The sequence below is a fragment of the Amblyomma americanum genome, chromosome 9 (assembly GCF_052857255.1).
Source record: "Amblyomma americanum isolate KBUSLIRL-KWMA chromosome 9, ASM5285725v1, whole genome shotgun sequence".
NCBI classification, from domain to species: domain Eukaryota; kingdom Metazoa; phylum Arthropoda; class Arachnida; order Ixodida; family Ixodidae; genus Amblyomma; species Amblyomma americanum.
In genome coordinates, this window is record NC_135505.1 from 38,669,586 (window position 1) to 38,695,172 (window position 25,587).

At 44.9% G+C, this 25,587-nt stretch overlaps 1 protein-coding gene across 7 annotated transcripts in view; it reads right to left on the minus strand.

Moving 5' to 3' along the window:
* LOC144103988 (dermonecrotic toxin SPH-like) overlaps positions 1-25,587 on the minus strand; it is an 82,123-nt gene that overhangs the window by 48,840 nt on the left and 7,696 nt on the right. The window contains exons 2-4 of one of the 7 annotated variants that reach the window (XM_077636745.1): positions 21,048-21,152; positions 6,529-6,612; positions 616-859 (exon numbers count right to left, since the gene is read on the minus strand). In XM_077636745.1, coding sequence (XP_077492871.1) covers positions 616-859; positions 6,529-6,600 — 316 coding nt within the window. In that variant the 5' untranslated portion in view covers positions 6,601-6,612; positions 21,048-21,152. Of the gene's footprint in view, positions 1-615; positions 860-6,528; positions 6,619-7,907; positions 7,950-21,047; positions 21,153-25,587 lie in introns of those variants that run through there. The other 6 variants (XM_077636743.1, XM_077636742.1, XM_077636747.1 and 3 more) reach the window with 6 other exon arrangements.

Below are 25,587 nucleotides of genomic sequence, written 5' to 3' on the forward strand. Positions count from 1 at the left end.
CATTACAGACTCAAGGTTTTTATTCGATGGAATCAGAACCCCGCTTTCGGACAAGGCTGTCCATCCATCTATACGTCTGAAGCCTCGGTTGGCAGGCGCCGATGTGCAGGAAATTATATCACCCTCTGTACTTTCAGAAGAGAGGGGGAGGAAGAGGGAGAGCAAATGAGAGGAAGAGAGACGACGAGTAGCGGGTGAAAAGAAGGAAGAGGGAAATTCCTCTCTCCGCTTAAAGGGGAAACGATGGAGAGCGAAATGGGAGAGTGAAGATGAGACAGGGTGAGGTGACTGACGCCGGGTGGAGGAGCGCCAAGGGGGTGTTTGGCGTGTCGCACGGTGAATGGCAGACCGAATGACACCATCGGCTTGTACGGTCTCAGCCTGCTACAGGCGACAGCTGCTCCGACCACAGGGAACACTAGTTTTAAATCTAAGTCTGGCACATCAATCGAAATATTCACCTAGAGTTTACATTTTTGCCACCGGTCCCTTCATTAAAGCCACTGGTATAAAAACAGTGTGGTTAGCAGCTGACGGCCTTTAAGCTGCATGTTTCTGCTTGCCATAGATACCAGCCCTCTTCGGGATGCTTTCTCGTTAGTGCTTCACACCTACCTTCGCTGACAGAGTCCCTAAGGTATGTCAGGTAGGCCGAAACCTCTGTTGATTGCTCGCAATCAAGACCACAGAAGCAGTTGGATGGGCCATGGTAAAGCTTGAGTGCGGTTCCATTAGAGGCAAAAGTGAAGTCGGCTTCAATAGCATTCACACCTTGTTCCATGTAGGAATCCAACTCGTTCAAGCTGTTTGCCATGTGTCCAAACACGAACAACGGCCGAGGTTGGTTTGATGAGGAGGCCTGCACAGCGCAGAACGGAATTAATTGCACGGTTTTGTTGATCCTGGTTATAGCGGACGTTATAATTCAAGAATAAAAATGCACTGGCGAAAATACTGTGATCTGAGAAGTCTGCGGTAGCATATCGGCCGTACGCTTCGCTGTTATAACGGTCATGTTCCCATTAAATCTCTGAATATGATATTGCCGCCCCTCTTTCCTTACGTTGACGTAAGGTACTCGGTAGTTTGGGGATGCGTGCGAGGAGACTTCTGCGTGGGTGCCTTTTCCCGACACCCACACACACGCACGTACGCACAGACAAACACGCACACCATGGATGTTTGCTAACGCAGTAAAACTTGACGCTTATTAAGGATCTAGTGTCAGTATTGCTGTAGAATAGTTGAAAATATTGACAGTCGTTTTTGTCGATCACATCAGGTACTTTAAGAGCAGCAAGGCCACTAACAGACGATGTGTTCAAAGCGCCTTTCTTGTATAGGCAAAAAGAGTGGAAAAGTACACGTAATTCACATTTTGCGTTTTGATGAACACGGACTGTGTCCTCAGTTTTCCATTAAGTTCTCTATGTCAGAGCCAAGCCTTGCCTGCCAATGGCAATGTCCTGGCGTGGTTGTAATAATAACATTGCTCTTATGAACGTAGCCGCACCATAGTAGCCACGCACCGCAGCAAGCATTTAGAGAACCACGAACGGTAATGTGTAACTGGCGGCTGCTGAATTACAACACAAGAAAGATGAGAAAATTCCTTGAGCGAATTTTGCAGGAGTTCCAAAGAAATCTTCGTGCATGCAAAGAGGAGAAACTGTAGAAGTTTTATCTTTATTGCTATACATTTGCGTTCATTTTGCGCGGTTCCGCCTAGATTTCTTCGTAACAGAACGAAAACAACGGGAGTAGGACGGCTTTAGGGTCCGATCTAAGCATGGAGCATTTTTTTAATTAACTGTTTCGACGGCACGCCTGAGCGCAGCCGCTTTACTTATGGCGGCTCCTGGCGAAAGCAGTTAAAAATGCTTTGAAGAAACCCAATAATACTTAGTGTTTCTTGTCCTTACTATATTTGCACTTTCCTATCACTTTATTTATCGAGAGGTGAGATGCTTAGTTCGAGGATATCTGTTATTAAAGCGGTAATGGGGAAACGCTGCTTGATCCGGAAATTGTCTCGTAAATCAGGACTGAGCTGTGGTATTGGCAGACACATGCCAGTCCTGCGACGAGCCCCTGCCAGATGACAGACGCGTCCTGAAGTGCAGCGAATGTGAGTCCTCTTACCTTGTTGGTACTTGTTTTGGATGGTAAGAATCAACATTTAAGACCAAAGGCGAGAGCGGCCGGAGGACATGGCGATGTGTAGCCTGTCGTCCATCAAAATCCAATTGTGGGGACAAAGCGATCAATGACTCTGAGCTAACTATCTTCCTGGCAGATATAACTCGAAGGCTCGATGCTCTGGCAGGACTGCAAACTCAAGTTGGGGAGATCAAGGACCCTATTGAGCTATTGTTCCAGAAATGTGATGACATCCTGAACCAGCAGATTAAACATGAGAAAGACATCAGTAGCTTCGACAGACGTGTAGGCAAATTAGAGACTTCCTGCCCTTCAGGCGATATTCAGCAGCTGAAAGCGACTGTAAATGATCTTGAGTTTTGTAGCAGGAAGTTAAACACAGAAGGTCATGGCATCCGAGCTACGCTAAACGAGGACTTGCTGTCTAATTTGAAGAATATAGCCAAGACTGTAGACTTGGTAGAGCTGACCGGGAACAACATCTGCGCTATTCATAGACTTTCCTCAAAACCAAATGAAGTGCTTGGGATTATTGTGTGGTTTGCCCAACATCCAACCCATGATAAGTGGCTGGAAAAGCGGAAAGCCCTTTGAAATGATTCATCTGGTGTCTCGATCACTGAAAACATAACGCACCAAAACAGAGAGTTGCTCCGCTGCGCAAAAGAGTGGACAGAAAACAATGATTGCCGTTCTTCGTGGCACAGCAATGGGAAGTTTCTTGTAAGGAAAAGAGAGGGCGATAGCGCAATTATCATTCGTTGTGCTGCTGACCTCGATGAACTGTGATATGATTTCACTTGGAACTTCCTCCTGATGTTTCTTTTGAGTTTCCTCTCACCACGCTTCTCTTCTCAATTGGGTAAGAAGATGTTATAAAGCTTAAAAGCTTATATGATTCTAATGGCCAAAAATGCTGTTGTTGTGTTCATTTTAATCTTAGATCGGGTAAAAATAAGCATCATGAACTTGATTATTTTTTCGGTGAGGCGCAAATACGCTTTGATGGTGTGATGATTTCAGAAACATCCTCTAAAGAGGATGTGTTTGCATTTCTGACGTACAAATCTTACTACATGAATCGCACAGGAAAGAGGGGTGGTGGCGTAGCAGTGTTAATCTTAAACTCAATAGATTCCAAATTTATGTCTGAATTTTGCCTCATCCCTTCTTTTTACGAGACCCTTGCTATTAGATGTGGTACTCCTGTTTTTTTTTTCGTGGTTTTAACGCCCTCTTTCAATTAATGTTCTTCCGCAGTTTTCATTTTTAGACTCTCTTTTAGAATTTATGAGTGAAAGAAAACACGCACTTATTATAGGTGGTGACTTCAACATCAACATGTTAGCCGATACCAGTGCTAAGACAGAAGTCGAATCATTACTAAACTGTCATTCCAGCAAAATCTACAAAACGTCGCTCACGCGAATCACCCCCATTCATCACCACTTCTAGATCTGTTTTTAAGGAATTCAGATCCTTCCCTTGGTTAGAGCTGGCACTTTAATTAACAATATTAACGGCCACTTGCCTATATTTTTATTCGTCAGTCAAGTTCATAATACACCTAAACAACTGCGTTCGGAGTATTCCTACAGACTCATAACTCCGGAAACGCTATCTCCTTTTAGAGACTCCTTAAGCAGAGTAGGCTGGACTGATGTGTTAACAGAGAGCAGCCCCAACTTAGCATACAACTTATTTATTAAAAAGTTCTCTGAAATACACTTTGCGTGTTTCCCGATCAAGGCGTTTAAAACATGAGAAGAAACCCGGAAACCATAGGTAAATAAAGAAAGCCCTAAGCTTATAAAACATCAAGATAAACTGTTCAAGAGACTTATAGTCAGTAAACACCCCGAAGCGCACAACTAATTCTAGAAATACGAACTTTTGTCTCTAAGCACATTCGTGATGCAAAAAAGCAATATTATTCTAACCTGTTCAACTCAACTCAAGAACGCACAGACAATGTATGGAAGGCACTTAGCATTGTAATTACAAGTGCATCAGAAGCGGTAAATATTATAGCTAAGGATGGGACAGAAATTCAAGGCGCTGAGTTGCGCAGCGCATTCAATGACTGCTTTCTGTCATTTGGTTACCCTAGCACCAGCACTTGTGACCTAAAATATATGAATGACCGAAGTAATCCAGCCGTATTTCTAGAGCCAGTCCCAAACAGTAAGGTTGTAGCCACTTTTTTAGCCTTCAGCAATAGCAGAGCTGCGGACACGGGCAATATTCCAATGAGGCCTGTAAAACACGTGATTTAATTACTAACACCTTGTCTTACCCATATTTTCAGTATTAGTTTGTCGACGGGAATTTTTCTCCGAAGCAGGTAAATTGCGAAAGTAAAAGTTGTATTCAAAAAAAGGTAACAGAAATGATTTGTTCATCTACCGTCCTATATGGATTCTTCCTGTGTTTTGAACTAGTGCGATCACAGAAGAGCATGTGGAAGAATAAAGCGATACCCCAACCCAATGTCGTGCAGCTGCTTCCGTCACTATTAAGCCAATTTCCGTCTCCCTGCAAGTGCACGCCTACATTTTGTGGGCAGTATGGGCTCGGGAACTAATGATCAAAATTATGTAACGTCTATAGATTGCATGCTGTAAAGTAGTACTGTTCAAATTTAGTAACACCGGCTTGCATAATCTGAAGAACTCGCACTTCACTAACGTCGGTCATTGCACTGCATGAAAAAAAAAAACCTGTATAAGGCCAAATATATGCATATATACAGTTTCTGTGTAGATGAGTGGTTTCGTTAGACTTAAAATTCAAAATTCAGCCTAGATATTGTATGCATTATTAATAAAGACCAGTTCCGCGTGTGAATGGCTAACGTTGTATACTCAGGTGCACATTATTATTTGTGGAACTTTTATGCTTGCTTCATTTTTTTATTTTTACCAATCCGCCGCTGTAATACATCTGGCCCTGAGGGGCATAACAAATGAAATGATAGGAATGAAAAATCGAAATATTCATGCAGGGATAAGATAAAAGTGTTACCTAGTTGACCAGGAGTACATTAGAAGTTAACTCAGAACTGCGGTACGGTTATTTTTGTAGCCATTGGGAAAGCAGACGGCAATTTTTCAATTACCGAAAGCCTTGAAAATCCAGGCGCACGTTGTCCAAGCTTTTTAAGGACTTTATTTCCAGGGATGTCATTTATTTGACATTCGGAAAGCGTTTTGTATGGTCATTAGGGAACAGAAAACGAGTCTTTTTTTCGCTAGTAGATATTTTATAAATAAACACGAGCTCATGAAAAACATCATAAAGTGCATTATTGTACATGGTGTTTCACATAAGGCTTTAAAACTTTTTAAAAAATTGTCTTTTCATGCTATAGAAACGTTTTTTCGGCATAGCATTGTAAGCGGTGTAGTACAGCAGAATACAGCCAAGATGATGTGCTAACTAGCAGGATGGTTAACCGATATTTAATATTAACTTTCTAACTATTACAGTTAGGCTTCTTAATTACTGAGAGGCACGTAGCCGATCTTAAATAATATACATATCAGTTTCTCGCTTTTCTAAAAGGCGGTTACGCACGGCACTGCGCCCCAAGAGTTCTAGCTATATAGCGCTGAAATACATGCACTTTCGAGAAGATTGTGGGCATACCAACCTCTCCACCACATGCAATTACTCAAAATGCCTAAAATTTGTTGGTCCGCAGTGCCGAGGGCAACTGATTTTTGAAATTTTAAAAGCACATATGGATATTACAAGGGGCTACAGGCCTATTTGTAATTAATGAGCCTAATAGGTATAGTTAAAACTTAGTTCATTATTATTCAACCAACCTGCTAGTAAGCATGTCTTTACTGTATTCTGGTGTACTACATAAGTGACAATGCTATGCCGAAAAAAAAAACTCCCTGTGTAGCACATAGCACAGAGCCATGTTAAAAGATTGATAAGCAGCAAAGGAGAAATACTGTGCAGAAATACTTTTGATATTGTGCCTTTCAAACGTTGCATGCGTAATCATAAATTCTATGTAGGCACAATTGCTGCTAATTTGGAAGCGTTCGCAATTCTTTTGAGTAAACACAATTAATGCTGTCTTAGGCCCAAGAAGCACAGGTCATCGGCCCAATATTCCACAGGATGGTCCCAAGTTGGTCATTTGTAGGGCCGGCCTTTGCCAATACGGTTCCAATGCTGGGCCAATTACTTGTGCTGCTTGGGGGTGAAATGTAGTCTTGGTTGAAAAATCTCTTCCAGTAGTACATCGGTTTTATCTCTAAAACATGGCGTGCCTTCGAATATTGTACTTTCTCAGGAATTAACGTAAGGTGACGACTTTTAAATTGAAATAAAAGTGCGCTAAATACTTACGCATGCTGCTGGCAAGGCACAAAGCAAGAACACCAGGAGGGACCCTTTCGATCTCAAGTTTTGTTTGTCCATAAAGGTCTTCAACTTCATCTGTAAAGAAAACCAAAAAAATTACTTCACTTGCAACTACTCATGCATATAAAGAAACCTATGCTCAGCTTGGTCTCTAAGCAAATAAATATTCAATTTCTGCGCTTAGAGAAACTGAACTTTTTCTGAAAGAGTTCAGAAAGGGAGCAAACGCGCCGCGTATCCTTTCATTCATTTTTCGCTGCGCTTCTTCGCTCTGCCGATTTGGCGACGAGGGTGGCGGCGATGCTCAACCCATAAAAAAGCACTTAAGGGCTCCCTGCTAACAAAAAAAAAACACAATGAGAATATAACAAAATACGCTGTGATGACGCTCTTTTATCGTCTCATACATTGGCAGGACAAAAAGCCTCGATCATTGAATCACGCAACGCAAGAATGACACCCGTTCAATGAATTAGAAAAAGCAACCCCTTCGCCGGGCACTGCGAGCGCACTGACACGAGAATCGCCTTCGAAGAGACGAGCATCTTCACCACGGAGCTAATTCCGTTCAAGAGGCGTCACACTGACTTACGGCACATCCGGCTCACAAAAGCAATGGTGAAAGGAACTCTGGGAACGCGCCCCTCCGAGTATATTAATGGACTTCGCCGCTTGTTGACAAAGTTAGACCCAGGGCCGCTCCTCAATGTTGCTGGCACGTATTTGAGTCGCCCTTGGAAAAGGCACCTATATATAGTTGGTCTGGAAACTCTGGGTTGAAAGGTTAAGTTGAAAATTTTGTTCGTTTCAGTGTTTTTTCACTTTGTTTCAGAACCCGACTGGCCGGACATCCGTCGAAGATGTTATCGTTCAAATCGTTACGGCTTGACTTCGGCCAGCAGATAGCACAGATAGCCAAACGGTTTGTCATCAGCTCCGGCAATGTGGCCACATGCATGGCCCATCAAAAATTTAAGAAGTACAGTGGGGAGCAGCCTTGTCTAGAGTGCGCCGACGGTGCTCTGTCGAGTAAGTCAGCGTCATCTAACATTAGGTCACGTTAGGTTTAAATCTCTCGGGGTCCGGTCTACGCTAACGGGTCGCGAACAGCAGAACATCGCTGAAGGAGGAATTTCAGCTCTTCTTAGAACTTCGTTTGGCAAAATCGTCGTCATCCTCCCGGCAGACAGGAAGTTCATTGATGTCCTGGAGCGGAAGATTACGAACAAAAAGTAGTAAACTTCTCGTCAGCCCAACTTACGAATAATTAGGAACGCATCCAACATATCAACTTGAGACAAAAGTGAACAAATGGTTGTCAGCCATTTTCAAATACTACCCAGAATCAAAACGCAACAACTTACGCTTGATCTGCTTGAGTGGCTCGCCATGGACTTTTTACGGACTCCCGAAGATTAAGAGATTCAGTGTTCTCCTGGCCTTTATAATCGACTTCACCGCTTCAGGCATACCTCCATCGAGCCACCTTCTCCCTGACAGGCAAGCAACACGTCAAAGGTCGTGTGCAACTCCGACCACTTTGTTGAACATCTTTTCCACGTAAACTGAAGCGGACGAGTGCATGCTTTCAGTTGACGAGGCCTAGATCTTTTGTAGCGCTCCTGTGCACTTTGCCGTCGCCGCAAAAAAAAACAAACCTTCGAGGCTGACGCTGGCCTCCTAGCGGCCAGGACAAGCCTGAACTCGGAAAAACTCTGCCAGCTCCTACAGTTTTGTTTGAATAGTATACCTCTTTCATTCAAATAGCAATTCTATAAACAAACCAGCATGGCTACTACGGGCACCGCTATCTCAGTGACTACTGCCAACTTGATAATGGAGGTTATTGATGAAAAAGCACCCCATTCGTTTCAATAAAAATCAAGCATTAAATCGATAGATTGAGAACTGCTTTTGCGTACTGAAGATATCAGTGATGAAAAGCTTCTTTTGCACATATATCTTAGTTCAGTTCCCTATCGAATTCAGAGTGCAACGAGAAGAGATCAACGACTTGCCATTCTTTGATATCTATATACGAAAACAACAGGAGACCTTAAGTTCGGCGTGTATGAGAGTAAGCTCATGCTAGCCGCTACTGAAATAATAATTTCAATCAACCCGTTAAGCGCACGGCATCGTTCAGCTACTCTCTTCTGAGGAGAGGAAAGTCCACCTGCTCTTCTGAAGCAGAGACAAAATAGAAAGAAGCAACCGTCCGTGTTGGTGAACCTGCAGAAGAATAGCTACACATGCGGCTCTATTCAACTCGTCTCGCCGTCATAGTCAGATGACATGGAGGGCGTATACATCTCGGCAAAAACACGCCGCGTCGCGCTTCCATACGTGAGGGGCGCCAGCGAGGCGTTGGCATGCATTCTACAAAAAGCACACATCTGCGTGTCTCATAACATGCTTTTTACCACGACTCAAAGACTACATGCACAATGTAAAATCTACTGTTTCCATTTACAAAATTTTAATATCTAAGTGCGGAGGCCCATGCATCGGCGAGTCTCAAAAAGGCCAATCAAAGAATCAGGCAACCCACGAATGACGTCCGGCCAATGAATTCGCAGTGCAAACCCTTTGCCGATCACTGTGAGCACACCGACCGCAGGTTCGTTTTCGAAGAGCTGAGCATCTTGGCATTGAAGCGTAATCGGCTCAAAAGGCGTCACAATTATCACAGCAGATTCGGCTCAAAAATGGGGGCGGAGAACAGGAAAGTGGCAACGATCCCCACCAAGTATGTTCATCGACTTCGCCACGTCTTATGAAAGGGAAAGCAAAGGCAGCTCACTGCTGTTAACCCGCATTTCAGATTACTCCGAAGAAGGTACCGAGCTGGTCTCAATTTTTTTTTTATTATAGGGGAGCGGTTCACTTCAGTACGGAAAACACGGATGAAGCAACACAAGACACTGAACGCAGACTATCAACTGAGTTTATATTCGAAGGGGCCCAAATTTGTGCGCACCTGAACATAAAAAAAACAGAGACAAAAACAAACAAACAGCAAAAACCAAGTTAGCATGATACCATCCGGACGTGGCAAAACCTTTTCGCACAAGTTCTTCTTAACCATCTTAAGCTGACAAAAACAATTTTTTCTTTTCGGTCAAAAAGAAACAAACAATCACGTCGTAAATAAACTCATCTGAGAGTCTGCCCTGGGTGCCTTGTGTTCTTTCGTCCGTTTCGTGCTTTCCGAAGTTGAGCGCTCCCCTCTAATAATAATGACGAACAACTAGCCATTTTGAAAGCACTGCTTGTTTTGAAACGTTGAGTTTAAAATAAACTATTGGTTAATATCAGTATTTATCGAACTTCTGGTTGTAACTGATCGCCTATTAAGTTCTGGTATTCATTAAGAAGAGTCGCTTTCGCTGCGTTCCTGGAAATAGTTCTGCTTATGCGATGTCCACTAAACCGAGAAAGGATAAAAATAAAATTAAAATTGATGTTTCAGGAAAGGAAGTGGCGCAGTATCTGTCTCACATATCTCAGTGGAAACCTTAAGCGCGCCGTAAGGAAGGAAAGCGGAAAAGATTTAAAGAAAAAAGGAGTGAAAGAAGACAGGGAGGAAGAGCTGCCGTAGTGGAGGTCTCCGGAATAATTTAGAACACCTGCAGTTCTGAAACGAGCGATGTCCTTCAAAATTTTTCTTGAAATCTCGAAATCCTGCCTTAGTGCAGCGTTCAATTTCTAAAAGAAAAGTACGGATGTCTGGGTGCTTGCAACTCGCATTACAGTACAGCGGTTTGTGAAACGCTCGACATTTCGGCTGCAACATTAGCGAATATAATTAGAGCCCGAAGGAGAAGCCCTCCACTTAATCCCGGTGTGTAATGTCACTCTACTGTATTATTCTTAGGTGTAGTGGTCGGAATGCCATGAAATTCTGCAAAAGCATCCACCAAAGCGCGGGGGTACGTGTGCCGTGTGAAGAAGCGCAGCCCTCATAGAAACGTCGTATGAGGAATAATGACGGTCGATTTGTGTTCTAGGGCGAAATGCGAATTAGGTGCTCTGGCACTTCAGTTCTCACTTGGGGTCCGGTGTTCTGATATATTTTTCATGGATATAATTTTGTGGGCAGCGATAATGGGGTAATAGCCATCTATGCGAAATTCGTTGTTATGTACTTTATTCTTATGCCCCTTGGAGTCCTCATACCCCTCCTGGTTACGTACTGCAGCAGTTAAGCAATGCGCCACTTCCCTGTAGACGATTCTATTCAAAAGGCGTCTAAACTCAACCGAGAGAAAATACTGCAGGGATGTCGACGCAGAGCGCAAATAGAACGCCGGCAAAATCCCATACTTGCATTCGCAAGCAATCCGCCAAAAGTAAACGAAAACATTTCAACACTTCGAACAAAGCTAGCGCCTCACCAAAAGTCTACAGAAGACCAATAAAATATTCGAGACAAGAAATAACCCGGGGTTTGGAACGTTGACCCTGTAGAAAAATGTAGATGCCAGGTGTGTAAACATATAAACACAGCAATCTGTGCAATAAGCACAGCCTCCGGCTTCAGTTAAAATATCAATGGCAACTTTGATTGTGATTCCTCGAACTTTACATATTTCTTTGAATGCAATGTGTTCAGTATGCAGTACATCGGGCAGACGGTTAACGCTCTGTGAATTCACTTTAATAAAAACCGCGCTCATACCCTATCGCGGACCAGCCTCCCCTTTTCCAAAAACACTGAGAAAAATCACCCCTTGACGCAATAAAAAAAAAACAGTCCTACAGGGCAGTCTCAAAAACACCCGAGAAAGAGACCAACACGCGTCGTACATTATTTGCGTGTTCTGAACAATTCTCCAGGCGATTAACGAAAGCCTGGGCGTATTGTCCGTCAACCGCCCTCTGTAAAGCCAGTGCTGACCTTCCGAGTAACGACTTGGCATACCCCGGTCAGTCCTCGGCAAACACATCATATTCAAGCTTCCCCTCATCAGCTTACACAAAGCACTCTATCCTCCACCCCAACCCTGTCTTCCTCAATTCGATCCCCAAAAGCCAACAGCCTCTTAAACCAAGGACCATAGGTTTTTTTTAATTTTTCTAGTTTTGATCAAAGGCGACTGTAAGTGAATATTTAATAGCTTAGAGATAATTGATCAGAAAAGGATAAATAAAAGCAACAACATGCCGCCAATGGTAACCGAACGCACGACCTCCAAATTACGCGTGCGGTGCCCTACCAGCTTAATAACAGCAACGGCACTATCAGATTGTTTGGTTTCAGTGATATTTTGGTTTACGCATGACCTATGCATGAGTGTTCACCAGCGCCACCCTCGTTCATAAGGGCGGACGTAGTACGTCCTGCAGTACTGCTTATAGGCGAGGGTGACACTAGGGAACGCTTTCCGAGTTGGGTCATGCGTAAATGCAATATACGTGAACGGAATAGATGTCTCAGCGCTGTGCTGTAGCTCAGCTGGTAGAGCACCGGGCATGTAATTCGCAGGTCTCTTTTTGTAATCAATTATCTTTAAGCAAATAAGTATTCACTAACATTCTTCATTCACCAACATAACGTATCAGAAAAAATGCCATTGCTCCTTCTCGTTTCAGTGGCTGTTGAATTTTCACAATATGGTCCTTCTTTATTCTGTTGCTCCCTCTTCTAGCGCAGTTCTTTGGCTGCGCGTAGAGAACGGCCAAGGCGCGCTTGCGCGAGTCAGGAGATAAGGACGGCGCGTTGCGGTGGCAAGTGAAGCCACGGCAGGTTCTTTGATTCTTGCATAGGTGGGAGTCAGCTGCTCGTTCCTTCGGTCCCAAGTCGTTAGCCTACAGTGGTGATCTAGGACCAACCATGACTGAACCGGGCAACCCCTCCACTGAACAGGACTCGCGCCAGCAAGATATCCCGTCGCTGCGGCTTCGCCCCCCTCCCTTTTGGCCTCAGAACCCGCAAGTCAAGCTTTTACAGATCAAGGCGCAGTTCACCCTGCACCCCAATCACCTCGAAAACGGCCCGCAACTACCAGGATGTCTCCGCGCTCCTCATAATGCTGCCTGCGAACTTTCGATTCTTCTATCCGACCCACGAGAGATGCATCATCAGCCCCTCATGACAAAGAAGATGGAGAGAATCACGCTGTCGGACCGCGCCCGCCACCAGCAGCGCCTTTGCCGCGGAAGACCTTGGCAACCTGCGCCGGTTCCAACTGCTGCGCAGTATACGGAAGCTTCTCGAGTAGCAGGACGCCCCCACCCTTACCGCGTTGCTTCGAGAGCTCTTTCTCAACTGCCTCCCTCAGCCCATTCGCATTGTCTTCGCAGTAGCCGGCTACATGACCTTCGATGCCTGGTGGACCTCGCTGTTCATGTTCATGAGCTGGCTCCCCCGTCCGTTTCTAGTGTCTTGTCGCCTACTTACAATGCGATTTCGCGCCTTGAGGCCCGCATCGGTGAGCTTAACGTCTCGGCCGCCGAATTCCGGCGCCCGCCCAACGAGAACCCTCTGCTTCTATGCTGGTACCACTACCGCTTCCGGCACCGCGCCAACAGGTGCACATCTCCCTGTTCGTGTTCGGAAAATGTCTGGCGAGATCACTAACGGCGGCCTGTGATCTCGCTTGCCGTCACAGTACCCTTTTTGTTATTATTGGCAAGCTATCTGGTGCCTGGTTCTTTGTAGACATGGGCGCGGAGATCAGAGCTGTGCTCCGACTAAGGCTGACGTTTCCAAGTCAACGAAACGGGGCACTTACTCCGTGCTGCCAACTAGTCGTCTATAGCGACGTACGGCCTTCGCTTCATCACCCTCTCTTTCAGAGTTTGTAGGACTTTACAATGGATCTTCTTCGCACGAGATCATAGGCTCAGATTTTATCTCCTACTTTGACTTAAACGTCAGCGTGCGGCGTCATAGCTTGACTGATGGTTTGATTGGTGGCACCATCTCTAGACTCGGTTACCAGGCACACTGTCGTAGCGCTGTCCTTCTAATCCGCAGAAGCAACGCCCCTACAAGATTAATGGTGGATGCATCTTGCGTGCCTCTCGGAGCTGTCTTACACTAGTTGATTAACTACGAGTGGCAGCCTTTGTTCTTTTACTCTCGGAAGCTACTCACTGCTGAGACCTGCAACAGCGTCTTCGGCTGCGAGCTACTCGCCACCTACGCTCTCATACAGCATTTTGGCCATTTCCTGGAAGGATGCAGACTTCTCGTGCTCACGGATCACAAACCACTGGCATATATTTTCCGGATCAACTCATCGAAATTCGTCTCTCGCAAATTCCGCCATCTCGTCTAGTTCTCTGAATTCACAGCCGACATCCATCACGTCAAGGGTGCTGGCAAGAGCGCCGCTGATGCCCTCCCGCGTACAGCTCCGGTTGACACTCCGGCTTCAACCACCGACTGGGTCGCATTCTATTCCGCACAGTAGGATGACAGCGAACTCAACGCTTCACGGGAGAACCTCGGTTCTCTCTGATTACGGCGCCTCATCCGTGCTTGCCTGTGCCCTTGTGGCGCTATCTCTCAGCAGACTTTCCACGCCCTTTTTTTCCGGCTCCATTTCGCCGCACCATTTTCCACTCGCTCCACGACATCTGTCACCCAGGAATTCGGGCTGCTCTGCGTCTTCTCACCCAGCGCTATGCCTCGCCTGGTATTAATGGTGATGTGCGCTCGTGGACCCGTACATGTCTCCCCTACCAGGCTACAAAATTCTCCCGTAATACTAAGAGTCACGCTGAGGCCTTCCTCCCCCCCCCCCCCCCCGGCCGTCGTTTCGACAACGTTCACCTCGACATCGTGAGTCCTCTACCCGTGTCCCAAGGTTACCGTTACATTGTCACCATAGTCGATCGTTTGACACGCTGGCTGGATGCTGTTCACATTTGTAACATGACCGCTAATCATGCGTCCCGAGCCTTTATTTCTTCGTGGGTGTCGTGCTTTGGTTGTCCTGGAACGATGACAACGGAACGTGGGCGCCAATTTCAGTGCCCACTGTTTCCTTCAATTAACCGCGATTTCGACGCCACGCACTGCCGCATCACTGCGTACCACTCATGCGCCAAAGGCATGGTGGAACGCCTTCACCGCCACCATAAGGCTGCCCTAGCTACCCGTCCCAATTGCGTCCACTGGGTTTGTGCCTTGCTCCTTATGCTCCTGGGTTTACGGGCTGTTCACCAAGTCGGCCTACAGTGCTCTGCAGCAGAGCTGGTGTACGGTAGTTCCCTGCGCCTCCTGGGAGAATTCTTCACATCAACGCAGCTACCTGCCCAGCCGCAAGAGTTCGTGTAGCGTTCGGTCGACAGTTTCAAAGACCGGCCTATTCCGCGTCGCCCTCATCGCCGCAACACTATCGCTGTTCACCCGGATTTGGCCACTTCCCTCATTGTTTTCGTTCGCCGCGACGCGGTTCAAGCACCGCTAACATCGGTCTGCGACGGCCCATTCCGCGTCATTCGCCACACCATAAGAAATGTCTCCCTCCTTCAAACCGGCCTCGAAGAGACTGAAAGTCGTGGAGGGGTCTGAGGTAGCTGACCCTGGGTTAGTTTTTCCTTTCTCCGGTGGTCGGAGCCCGTTGCGCTTGTGGGTGGTCGGGCATTATATGAGCACGGCAGCACCAATTGGCGATCTCGGCGCTCTCCCTATCCTGACCAGGCAGGCGAGTAATGGAGTAGAGATATAATGAAGGGTCAGAGGAAAAACTCGCTGTACACATTCCCAGGCAAATTCCCATAATCCGTTCATCCAATCCCTTCCGCTACGTCCCTGGCGAGATCAGGGGAGTCTCCCGGGCCCGCGCTCTCCCGGCTGTGAGCCGGTATGTAGCTTTTTACCCCCTTATTTTTTTCATTTTCCCCATCTACGAGTGGAAAAAGTATGCCATTGTCTCGGGGCCTTTTCATTTAAGATTGGATTAAGCCTGTTGTACGTCTGTGGTGCAGGCTAGGGCTGATTATTTTTCATTCCTTTTAGGTTTCCCCAAACTTACAAATGTCAGTATGGATCTTAAGCCCGTTATACTTACTGGTACGGACCGGAACACTTTATTTTTCATTCCTTGTACAGTCCCACAATAATTTCTGTCACTTTGGACCGCCTGAGCCTCCCTTGTGGAGACATCGATTGAGTGGCTCGCAGTGCTGCTGTATAATTGCTGACCCTGTCTCCGATCTCCGACTCACCCTTTCACTGCCGGCCATCAGTGCAGATTAGAATTTAAGTCTAGGCGGGGGGCCCTGTAGCGCCCTCCATTGGCTGCGCCTAGAGCACGGGCAAAGCGCGCCCACGCGAGAAAGACAAGAAAGACGGCGCGGTGCTGTGTCACATGCAGCCACCCTGGCCCATTCGCCGCTGTGGGTACATGCCATTCAGCCCGAAGACATCATCAACATCAATACGAAGCCAAGGCAGGCTGTTCCATTCTTGCCTAGATCTGAGTCACCTGGCCGTTCCTTCGCTCCTAAGGTGGAAGCCTAATATATATATATATATATATATATATATATATATATATATATATATATATATATATATATATATATATATATATATATACATGTGTGTGTGTGTGTGTGTGTGTGTGTGTGTGTGTGTGTGTGTGTGTGTGTGTGTGTGTGTGTGTGTGTGTGTGTGTGTGTGTGTGTGTGTGTGTGTGTGTGCGCGTGTGTGTGTGTGTGTGTGCGCGTGTGCGTGCATGTGTGTGTGTGTGTGTGTGTGTGTGATGGAAGCCAGCAGCATCAGAAACCAAGGAGCGTAGAGAATTTTTAATTGGTGGTATATGTTGATCAATTGAGACTATTAGTGAATATTTAATCTCTAAAGATAATTTATTGTCAATACCCGGAGAAACAACAACCGCATGCCGCCGGTATGTATTTGATCTAGACCCCAACCTTGTCAAGTTGTCGGCAATCAGTTGGGAAGGTGTCAGGTTGCCCACAGCCCGGTGAGCAGGTGGCTAATCTATCATGAAGCAGGCTAAGGTTAAACAACCAGACAAACAATCAATCACACATCGTCTATGCATTATAATACAGCGTCGCTGGTGTGCACCTCTTTCATCTCATGTTCTTGTTCCTGCGCTATTTTCTTTCGATATGCAGTACAAACTAGCCCGACGCCTTGCTCTTGTGATCACTAAGCAACGAAAAGCTGGCACATCTGGAGTGCAGTACTGTGACTACACAGAGGAAACCAGTATAATTTACTGTTTTAGAAGCTGAAATTTACATATTTTGACACACTTACGAAGACAAAAAATCTATGCACACATATGAAGCCTTTTTCGTGTTTCCCTACACTACTGCGCTTTCAACGTAAACTGAAATATTCGAGACTTCTGTATAAAACTCGGTGTAGCTGTCATATTTTCATTCTAGTGCAAGACATGCGTTTCTTACATGTTCTGGTGAGGTTTCCCTTGTTAAATTGCGTAAACGTGAGGTGACAGATTGTTGGAAAGCTGTAAATTTTCAGCAGTGGAACGCGGCTTTTTACAATGTCAAGTAGTGCGTCCGTTATGCCGTTTTTCCGGCGCATCTCTTACAAATGAAAAAGCGATCCGTCGTTCTTAGGGAATTATTGCTATCACTCGAGAAGGAAAAGCTGCGACAACTGGATAACGAGCATGTTTTCTTCGTCACTCTATTCCAAGAACATATGCACATTTTAGTGCTCCTCATCTATCTTCCGTTGAAGGCTTATTTCTTCTAAATAAAGCCTCATTACAGGCGACGTTCTGTATGCTGTGCACGAAAGGCGCCGGACCTAATTATTTACTTGATCTAGTAATTTTATTATGAATGTCTCGCTGAACTGTACACTAGGCTAGATGGTAACCAAAAGTGAGGGAGATTTGATCGCTTAACAAATTATGCTCAGCTTAACTCCAGTTTCCTTTGTTTCCTTCCTAGTAGTCACCGTGAGCGTGTAAAACCTACCCTAGCATTTTTGTCGTGCTTTTATGCACCCGTAGGTGTCTGCATTTGGAGTGCTTTGAGGACCTGCTGTTATTTCGAAACGACCCTTTCAAATGCGTAAACTGACACTGTGCGAGGAGAAATTTCATGTTCAGAAACAAGAAAAAGTACAGACTATCAGGCAATGCGAATGAAACATGTTCTGAAGCACTCTCGTGTTTCAAGAAGTCGGGACCTTTTGACCGACGAATGATGTGTGAGTGGGCGCGTTGTCATATTGTGGAAGCCAATCCTAATTATTCAAACTGTCTGGACATTTTCTCTGAATGCTCTCACTTAAACGCTTCAAAACCTCACAAATAAACGCGCTAACTACGCCCTGTACAGAAGGTACGAATTCCGTGTGGTCAATCTTGAGAACGTTCGGAAAAATTATCAGCGCGGATTTGAGCTTACCGCGAACTAGACGCCCGTGTTTTGGGTGAAATGAATTGAGCAACATCGCGCTCTTGCTTGGCCATTGGTTTGTGCTATGGAACCATAGGACGTTCACTGCAACGGCTGCGCTTCGTTTGAGAATAATAACTGCAAATCAATAATTCATCACAGGTTATGAAATTGGAGATCAAGTTGGTGTCGTCTCTGACTAGCTTTCCGAGTTGCACAGAGACAGAAATATAATGTAAGTTGTTTGCTTCGCTTAGCAGTCAAGCCACAAATTTGTGAGAATTACGTCTATGCTAAAATTGTCCAGTAAAATGGGGTGCATTGTTTCCTATGACTGTCCTGCAACAATACATACATCGTGGATTGTTCGACTGCGGTCTGGGTGAATAGCCTCGTGAACTTCTGGCATAATTTCTAGTGTTGTGCTCATTTACGACTGTCAGGATTCCTCATCACCGTCGTATGTTCATCTATATTCGAAGTGTTTGTACCATTAAACGCCTTCTTTTAACTCACGGCATTATATATGAAAGCTTCTTTTAGGATTCGATGGGAATATTTTGCAGATTTTCTGAGTTTTATACCACGCTTTCCGGAGATTCTTTCGCTTTTCAAGTACGTCATATCGGATGAAAACAAGTGGGCTGAATCACAGGAACGTGACCTTAGAAAATTACAACGAACAAAGCAACGCCGTTTTTTCAGCTGCAAAGGCTCTAGGCACAATGATAAGACAGGCAGATCAATCGCCACCATATTATACCCATTTAGCGCGCACTGTTTAATTAGTCAAACATTTGGGCGCCACATCGCACACCACTAATGAAGACCACAGCCTACCAGAGAACAATAAATGTGTAAAAGGCGTTTCCTATCAGCCACCACATGCTCTACGGAAGTATTTTAAAGATATTGAGTGATCGCAAATCCTGAAAGTACATTTTTTGTGCTAGGAAGGAGTGTGAGTTTTTTGCCAAATGTTATACATGAAATTTCAGCATATGTTTTACCGTTTAAATGGTCTATGTTAAATACTCTTAGAGGCCTCTGTGCGGTCTGTGTAGCTGAATCTGCAGAAAGGCGGGCATTACGTACATAATAGCGATAAATTATTAACGTTTACTAACTGAATGTGGCTAATTAAATTTTATTTTATATTTTTGGAAGAAAGGTCAACTTGACTGCCTAAGAAGCTGTCAACATCGAAGGCGAACCCAGTTTTTAAATTATCTTATTCCCAAAGTGTTATCTCGAACGTCAAGTATACGCATTTCAAAGCTCATTTGGTTCGTTTTTCCGCATTCCACAACTATAAAAGAGCGTCTCTGCCCTTGTTATTGACGCCGAAATCAAAGCACCTTCCGCTACATACACAAATGGACAAACGGCTTCCGTATGCAATATATTGAAAAGGCTAGCGACGACATTTGATAAAAACAATGCGAAGAAGCTGACTGAACAAAATGACCGTGCGCATTTTCGATGCTGAATAACTCGGCCCCCCTTTACGATTAAGAAACACAAAAACAAGGCCGACCTTCCTAGTTGACAGCCCTCAACTTGGCAGCGTAAACGTGCAACCAGAAATATGAAATACAAATGTAGGTAATTATTATCGCTCGTATTCATCAAATGATAGAGCTTTATCACGTAATTAAACTCTGCCGTTCTGCACCATCGACCTGGGCCGACTTCATCGACGTGTTTCAGTTTTTAAACTCAAAATCTGTGAACGGTAAAAAAGATCACATTGTTTAGGGTGCACTTTAAATGGTAGCACGGTTGCATTCAGGAACTTTGCGGAGTCTATTGGTAAATATGGTTTGGTTGAGTAAAAAACAGCAAGTGTTTTTTGTGAAGAAACTCTAAATCTATTTCTTTCAATCCAAATGGATAGGTTGTTTATTGTGAGTTGTATCTGTCTCTAACAAGGTAATAAGCTAGAGCCCGTGCATGCAATTTCAAGACAGTCGACATGGAGTGAATACCCAAACCAATTGAAAGTATTTTAGCTATGGAATTCTTTTGACAACAATAGGTACAGTGTTTAAAACAGACCTCTGAGACACTAATAGGCTGCATGCAAAAACTTTGTCGAAAGCACTTTACGCAGGCGGGCATAAAATGAACCATAAGGTACGAAATCTCTCAGGCAGTTAGTCATTCTTTCCCGGGCGCCTAGATCTCCTTGGTCATGTAAAATGTCATACCTCCATGTGTACTCGTAAGTTGTCTCCATATCACAGAAATCTGTCACAGCGTATTGCTTCCGTATGAACACCATTCGGATTGTTTTCAAGGTGGACGAGATGATGAACTGTTGAACATGCTTTTTAAAATGACATGGCGGAATTGGTGAAACCGTTGGATTTAAGAACAAAGATCTATCGAATATTCAAGGGTTTTTCTAGAGAATAAGGTGTGGGTATAACGGTGAGAGCTATGGGCTTCTAGGCACCAGCAGTAGTTGGCGGCTTTCCGTGTTTCACGAATAGTATACTGGGTTTTTTTCTAGCGTCGAGTATTTCTCCTAATAACTACTATTCTTAAAGAATGTCGAAAGTGTATGTGCAGCATCTTCGGCGAGATGGGTCAGAATTTTACAAAATTTTTGTCGGGGTCTGGTACACGGTTTAACGGCTGCAGCACTTAATGGATATCTTCAATTGTAACGTTTACTTATATTTTCGCGATGTAGTAACCGCAGCCCGGCAAGCAGAAAGACAATGAAAGGTTTCAAAACAAAATCATATTTTGGGCTGACTTGTGAACACAAAGGAGCACCTGGCGGCGATATATCAATGACCGTGCTTGGCAGTCGTCGAAGAACACGAACAGAACAAACAAATAAAAGCTCGCCACATTCTCCCTCCTCAACAATCATTGAATTGATGCTTCAGAATGGGCGAAATTAAAATGTGGGAATGCAAACTAAACTACTATTAGCGCGCATATAACGGATTTAGACGCACGACACCCACAACTGTGGTCGGCGCGGCATTTCTGAAGCTATACGAGACAACTTCACAGCCGAGGTCCCCTAGTCGGCGAATGAAATTGTACTGGCCAAAATAGCGGCGAAATATTTTTACTCAGTCCACAGAGGCGAAAGGGTGTCCAAGCTCAGACATCGTTACCTGACTGGTAATTTGGTGTCGTCGGCGTAGATTTTAGCACCTGGCGTCGGTGCCCTGTTGGTCTCGGAAGCAGTCGGCAAAGACGTCGGGCTGCTTTTCTGCACGCTGAAGATATGCGGAAGATTATCGGGTAAGGTTTTCTATGGTTGTTCGGCTTAATCCTTCTAGCTGTGAAATTCTGACAGCCTCCGCTATTTCGTCCTAGGTATTGTGCACTCCCATAGAGAGGACGAGCTTCTCTGTGCAGGTGCTAATCGGTAAACACTGGGCCCTCTTTATGCACCGTAGAATGAGCGAGTCTAGTTTCTTCCTCTCCTAAGCCCTAATATTTAAAAAAAGCGTGGCATAGCTCATGCGGCTTATTACGCATGCTTGGGTTAGTTTAAGAAAGCTTCTTTCCTTCAGGCCTCGTCTTTTCGGTACGACACTTCTAAATATACTAAGGGCTTGCGTGGCGAATCCCTCGAGCCTTTTGGTTACCACATCATTATATCCATTGTCCTGAATGAACAGCCTTAAGATTCTGATTTTGTCTACCTTTGAAGCTGTATCTTTGACATGACTGTATGACATCACATTACATCGTTTTCACGTTCCTTGATATGACGTCCGATTACATCGTTGTCATATGACTGGTATGACGTTCCACTACATCTTTCTCACTTGACTTGATTTGACATCACACGGATATTATCATTGCTAATTATACTATTCAGCATTATTTTCGTATGTTCATTAGTGTTGATGTAATAAGTTAGAATTAAATAATTGCTGATAGAACATAATCACCTTCCTCAGACATCTACCAAAAAATGATATCTGTCGTTTTGAAGGTGATTACGTAATACCATTATTATTGAACGCTAATTAACCTATTAAATGAGCACTGCTGCACATGCCTAAATAATGCTTAATAGTAGAATTAGCAATTAGTTATTAGTGTAACGGCCTACCAACTCAAATGAAAACGGTGTAATCTGGTTTCATATCAAGTAACGTGAAAACGATGTACGTGATGTCATGCAAAGACATTTGACAGATAATTGCAAATTCTGGTCACATGACAAGTAAGCTAAATGCACCAATCCCAACCCCCTTGATATATGAAGTTGTAGATAAATTACAAGCGATGGAATCACTGGCTGACATCAGTGTAATGACAGCCTTTCCGACTACATTCGCACAAAAATTTTGTGGAACCGTTCGTCGTATACGCTGCCCGGTGTAGTGATAGCATTTCTCTTTGCATATAGCTCACTTGTTTTTCTCAAGTTGAAGGTTAGCTTGCGACAGGGGTTCACAGCGATGATGTTTGCACCTTCATGATGATAAATCCAGGCGCTCGCAAACAACGATACAGAGGGGACACAGCGCTTACTCGCAACTACAAGAATTTTTATTCAGAGGCTTCTATATAGATACTACAAAAATCAAAACAAACCCAGAGTAATCGCACGCCGCATGCGGACCGATGAGCAGGGAAACAATTAACACGCGGTTTTCAGTCGCTCTTTCAAAAACCTTATCTCCCCATCAGACAAGCCAACTGAAGGGTCACTAACACATGTATGCCCGTGTCCGCGATATGATAGGATTCAACTATCTCCCGCGTTACACGATCTCGGTTGCGAAAAAGAACAAATGTTTTGGAAAAAAGAGAACATTTCTTCTTGCGCTTGCTGCAGTCACGACAATGAAGAACCATATTGTTTGAAGTGTTACCTTTTTGCAAATCTCCAGCACGCTCCATCAGCCACACATTCAGAAAACGACCACTCTGGCGTATGTACACTTTACCGCACGACATGGGGATCCTTTACACTGTGCCCACTTTGCATGCGACATACGGTGATACATGCCTAACAGCCCAACCTCCTGTTCTTTTCTTCGCGCCCAGCTCCACCTTAGCTTGAATCGCAGGGCATAACGTTGACAGTTTCTTGGGAGCCGAAAACATGGAACGAATACCATACCTGCCAGCAACGTTCTTAATTCCGTTTGAAAATCGATGTACATACGGTACTACCACTGGTCTGCTGTGTTCTTTTTTGTCGTTTTTTCTCCGGCACTTTACTAAGCGAATAACCTTTTCGCTGGCTCTGCCGATCACATGATCTGGATACCCGCTGTTAATCAGTCTTTCCACCTGATAATCGACACTTTCCTTGATGCTATGGTGGCAAGACATTGATGCAGCTGACTTTAAACATGAGACCGCGATTCCATCCTTGATGAGCTTCGAGTGTGCTGACGCAAAATTTAACAGGCTTTTCGTGGAACGCGGATGGTAACTCCATAAAAGATGGTCTGATTTCTTTATCATTCGAAGGTCCAGAAATGGCAACTCTCCTTCATTTGGAACCTCGTGCGTAAACTTGAGGCTCATACCACTATCCTTAATTTCACTATGTCTATTACACTGCGTACAAAGCAGTCACATTTGTCGACGATGGTTAAGTAGTCATCAACGTAACGAAAGGCCTTCCGAAACAGACCAGCTGAATTGAGACCTGCCTTCTTGTCAACAAAGCCTAAGAACTTGCTACTAAGAGCAGGAGCTACCCTAGACCCAATGCACACGTCAGCGTGCTGCACGAAGAAATGGTCACCATAACCAATCACAGTAGACTTCAAATAGAATGACAGAATTTCTAGGAAGGATTCAAGGCACACACCGCACCTTTCAATAAACACCTTTTCATCATTGTCACCAGTGATGCATGAATGGATGCACCTCATTAACATGTTGTGTGGCATCGAGTAGTACAGGTCCTCCTCATCTATGCTGAGGAAATGGCACTGGCCAGGGTTTTCATCCGTGAGGTACCTGACCACGGCTTCTGAGTTCTTTATTTTGTAAGGGTCATCTATCTTCAGAGATCCTAAATTGCTCTGTAAATACTTTGAGACGTTATCCTGCCACGAGTTCTTCTACGAAGCGATGGAACGCAAGGGCATATTCCTTATGCGTCTTCAAGCTGAAGAAGGCTTCCAGATGGGTTGCCGAGGCTGTCTTCACTGAAGACGCTAGACGTTGAAAGTTGTGGCTCTAAAGAACTGTCACTGCCTGCTTCTTCACTGCGTTCGCTCTGAATTTCACTTCTTTAAAATTATTGTCAAGCACCCCACTTGCCTTTTCCTTGAACGTGCCGGTTAGCATGACGACGAACACTCCATCCTTGTCAGCAACCAGCAGCCGCATGTCATATTCCAGCATATATTCAAACAGCTGATCTGTGCTCCCGCGCTTCCTTTGCTTCTCACCCGTCATCTACAGCACCGAAAGGCACTCGTCCGCGCATCTAGGACGAAAGTCGCCAGAGCCGCACACATACACGGACTTTGAGAGAGCGACCTTCTCCGCGGGATGAAGAACGGGCTAAAAACCAAACTTCGGTCCCAGCTGTAAAACCCTCCGATGCTCCGCTGAAACAGGATTGTCCCGTCCGAGTATGGGTGCGTCTCTAACGACTTTGGTTCCAGATCACGGACGAGTGCCTTTCGGTGCTGCAGAGGACGGACGAGAAGCAAAGGAAGCACGGGAGCACAGACCAGCTGGTTGAATATATGCTGGAACATGACATGCGGCTGCTGGTTGCTGACAAGGATGGAGTGTTCGTCGTCATGCCAACTGGCACGTTCAAGGAAAAGGCAAGTGGGGCGGTTGACAATAATTTTAAAGAAGTGCAATTCAGAGCAAACGCAGTGAAGAAGTAGGCAGTGACACTTCTTTAGAGCCACAACCTTCAACGTCTAGCGTCTTCAGTGAAGGCATCCTCGCAACCCATCTGGAAGCCTTCTTCAGCTTGAAGACGAATAAGGAAGGTATGCCCTTGCGTTCCATCGCCTCGTAGAAGAACTCGTGGCAGGATAACGTCTCAAAGTTTGTACAGAGCAATTTAGGATCTCTGAAGAGAGATGACCCTTACAAAATAAAGAAATCAGAAGCCGTGGTCAGGTACCTCAGGGATGAAAACCCTGGTCAGTGCCATTTCCTCAGCATAGATGAGGAGGACCTCTACTACTCGATGCCACACAACATGTTAATGAGGTGCATCCATTCATGCATCACTGGTGACAATGATGAAAAGGTGTTTATTGAAAGGTGCTCTGTGTGCCTTGAATCCTTCCTAGAAATTCTGTCATTCTATTTCAAGTCTACTGTGATTGGTTATGGTGACCATTTCTTCGTGCAGCGCGCTGGCGTGTGCATTGGGTCTAGGATAGCTCCTGCTCTTAGTAGCAAGTTCTTAGGCTTTGTTGACAAGAAGGTAGGTCTCAATTCAGCTGGCCTGTTTCGGAAGGCCTTTCGTTACGTTGATGACTACTTAATCATCGTCGACAAATGTGACAGCTTCGTACGCAGGGTAATAGACATAGTGAAATTATTTAAGGATAGTGGTATGGGCCTCGAGTCCACGCACGAGGTTCCAAATGGAGAGTTGCAATTTCTGGACCTTCGAATGATAACGAAACCAGACCATCTTTGTTGGAGTTACCATCCGTGTTCCACGAAAAGCCTGTTAAATTTTGCGTCAGC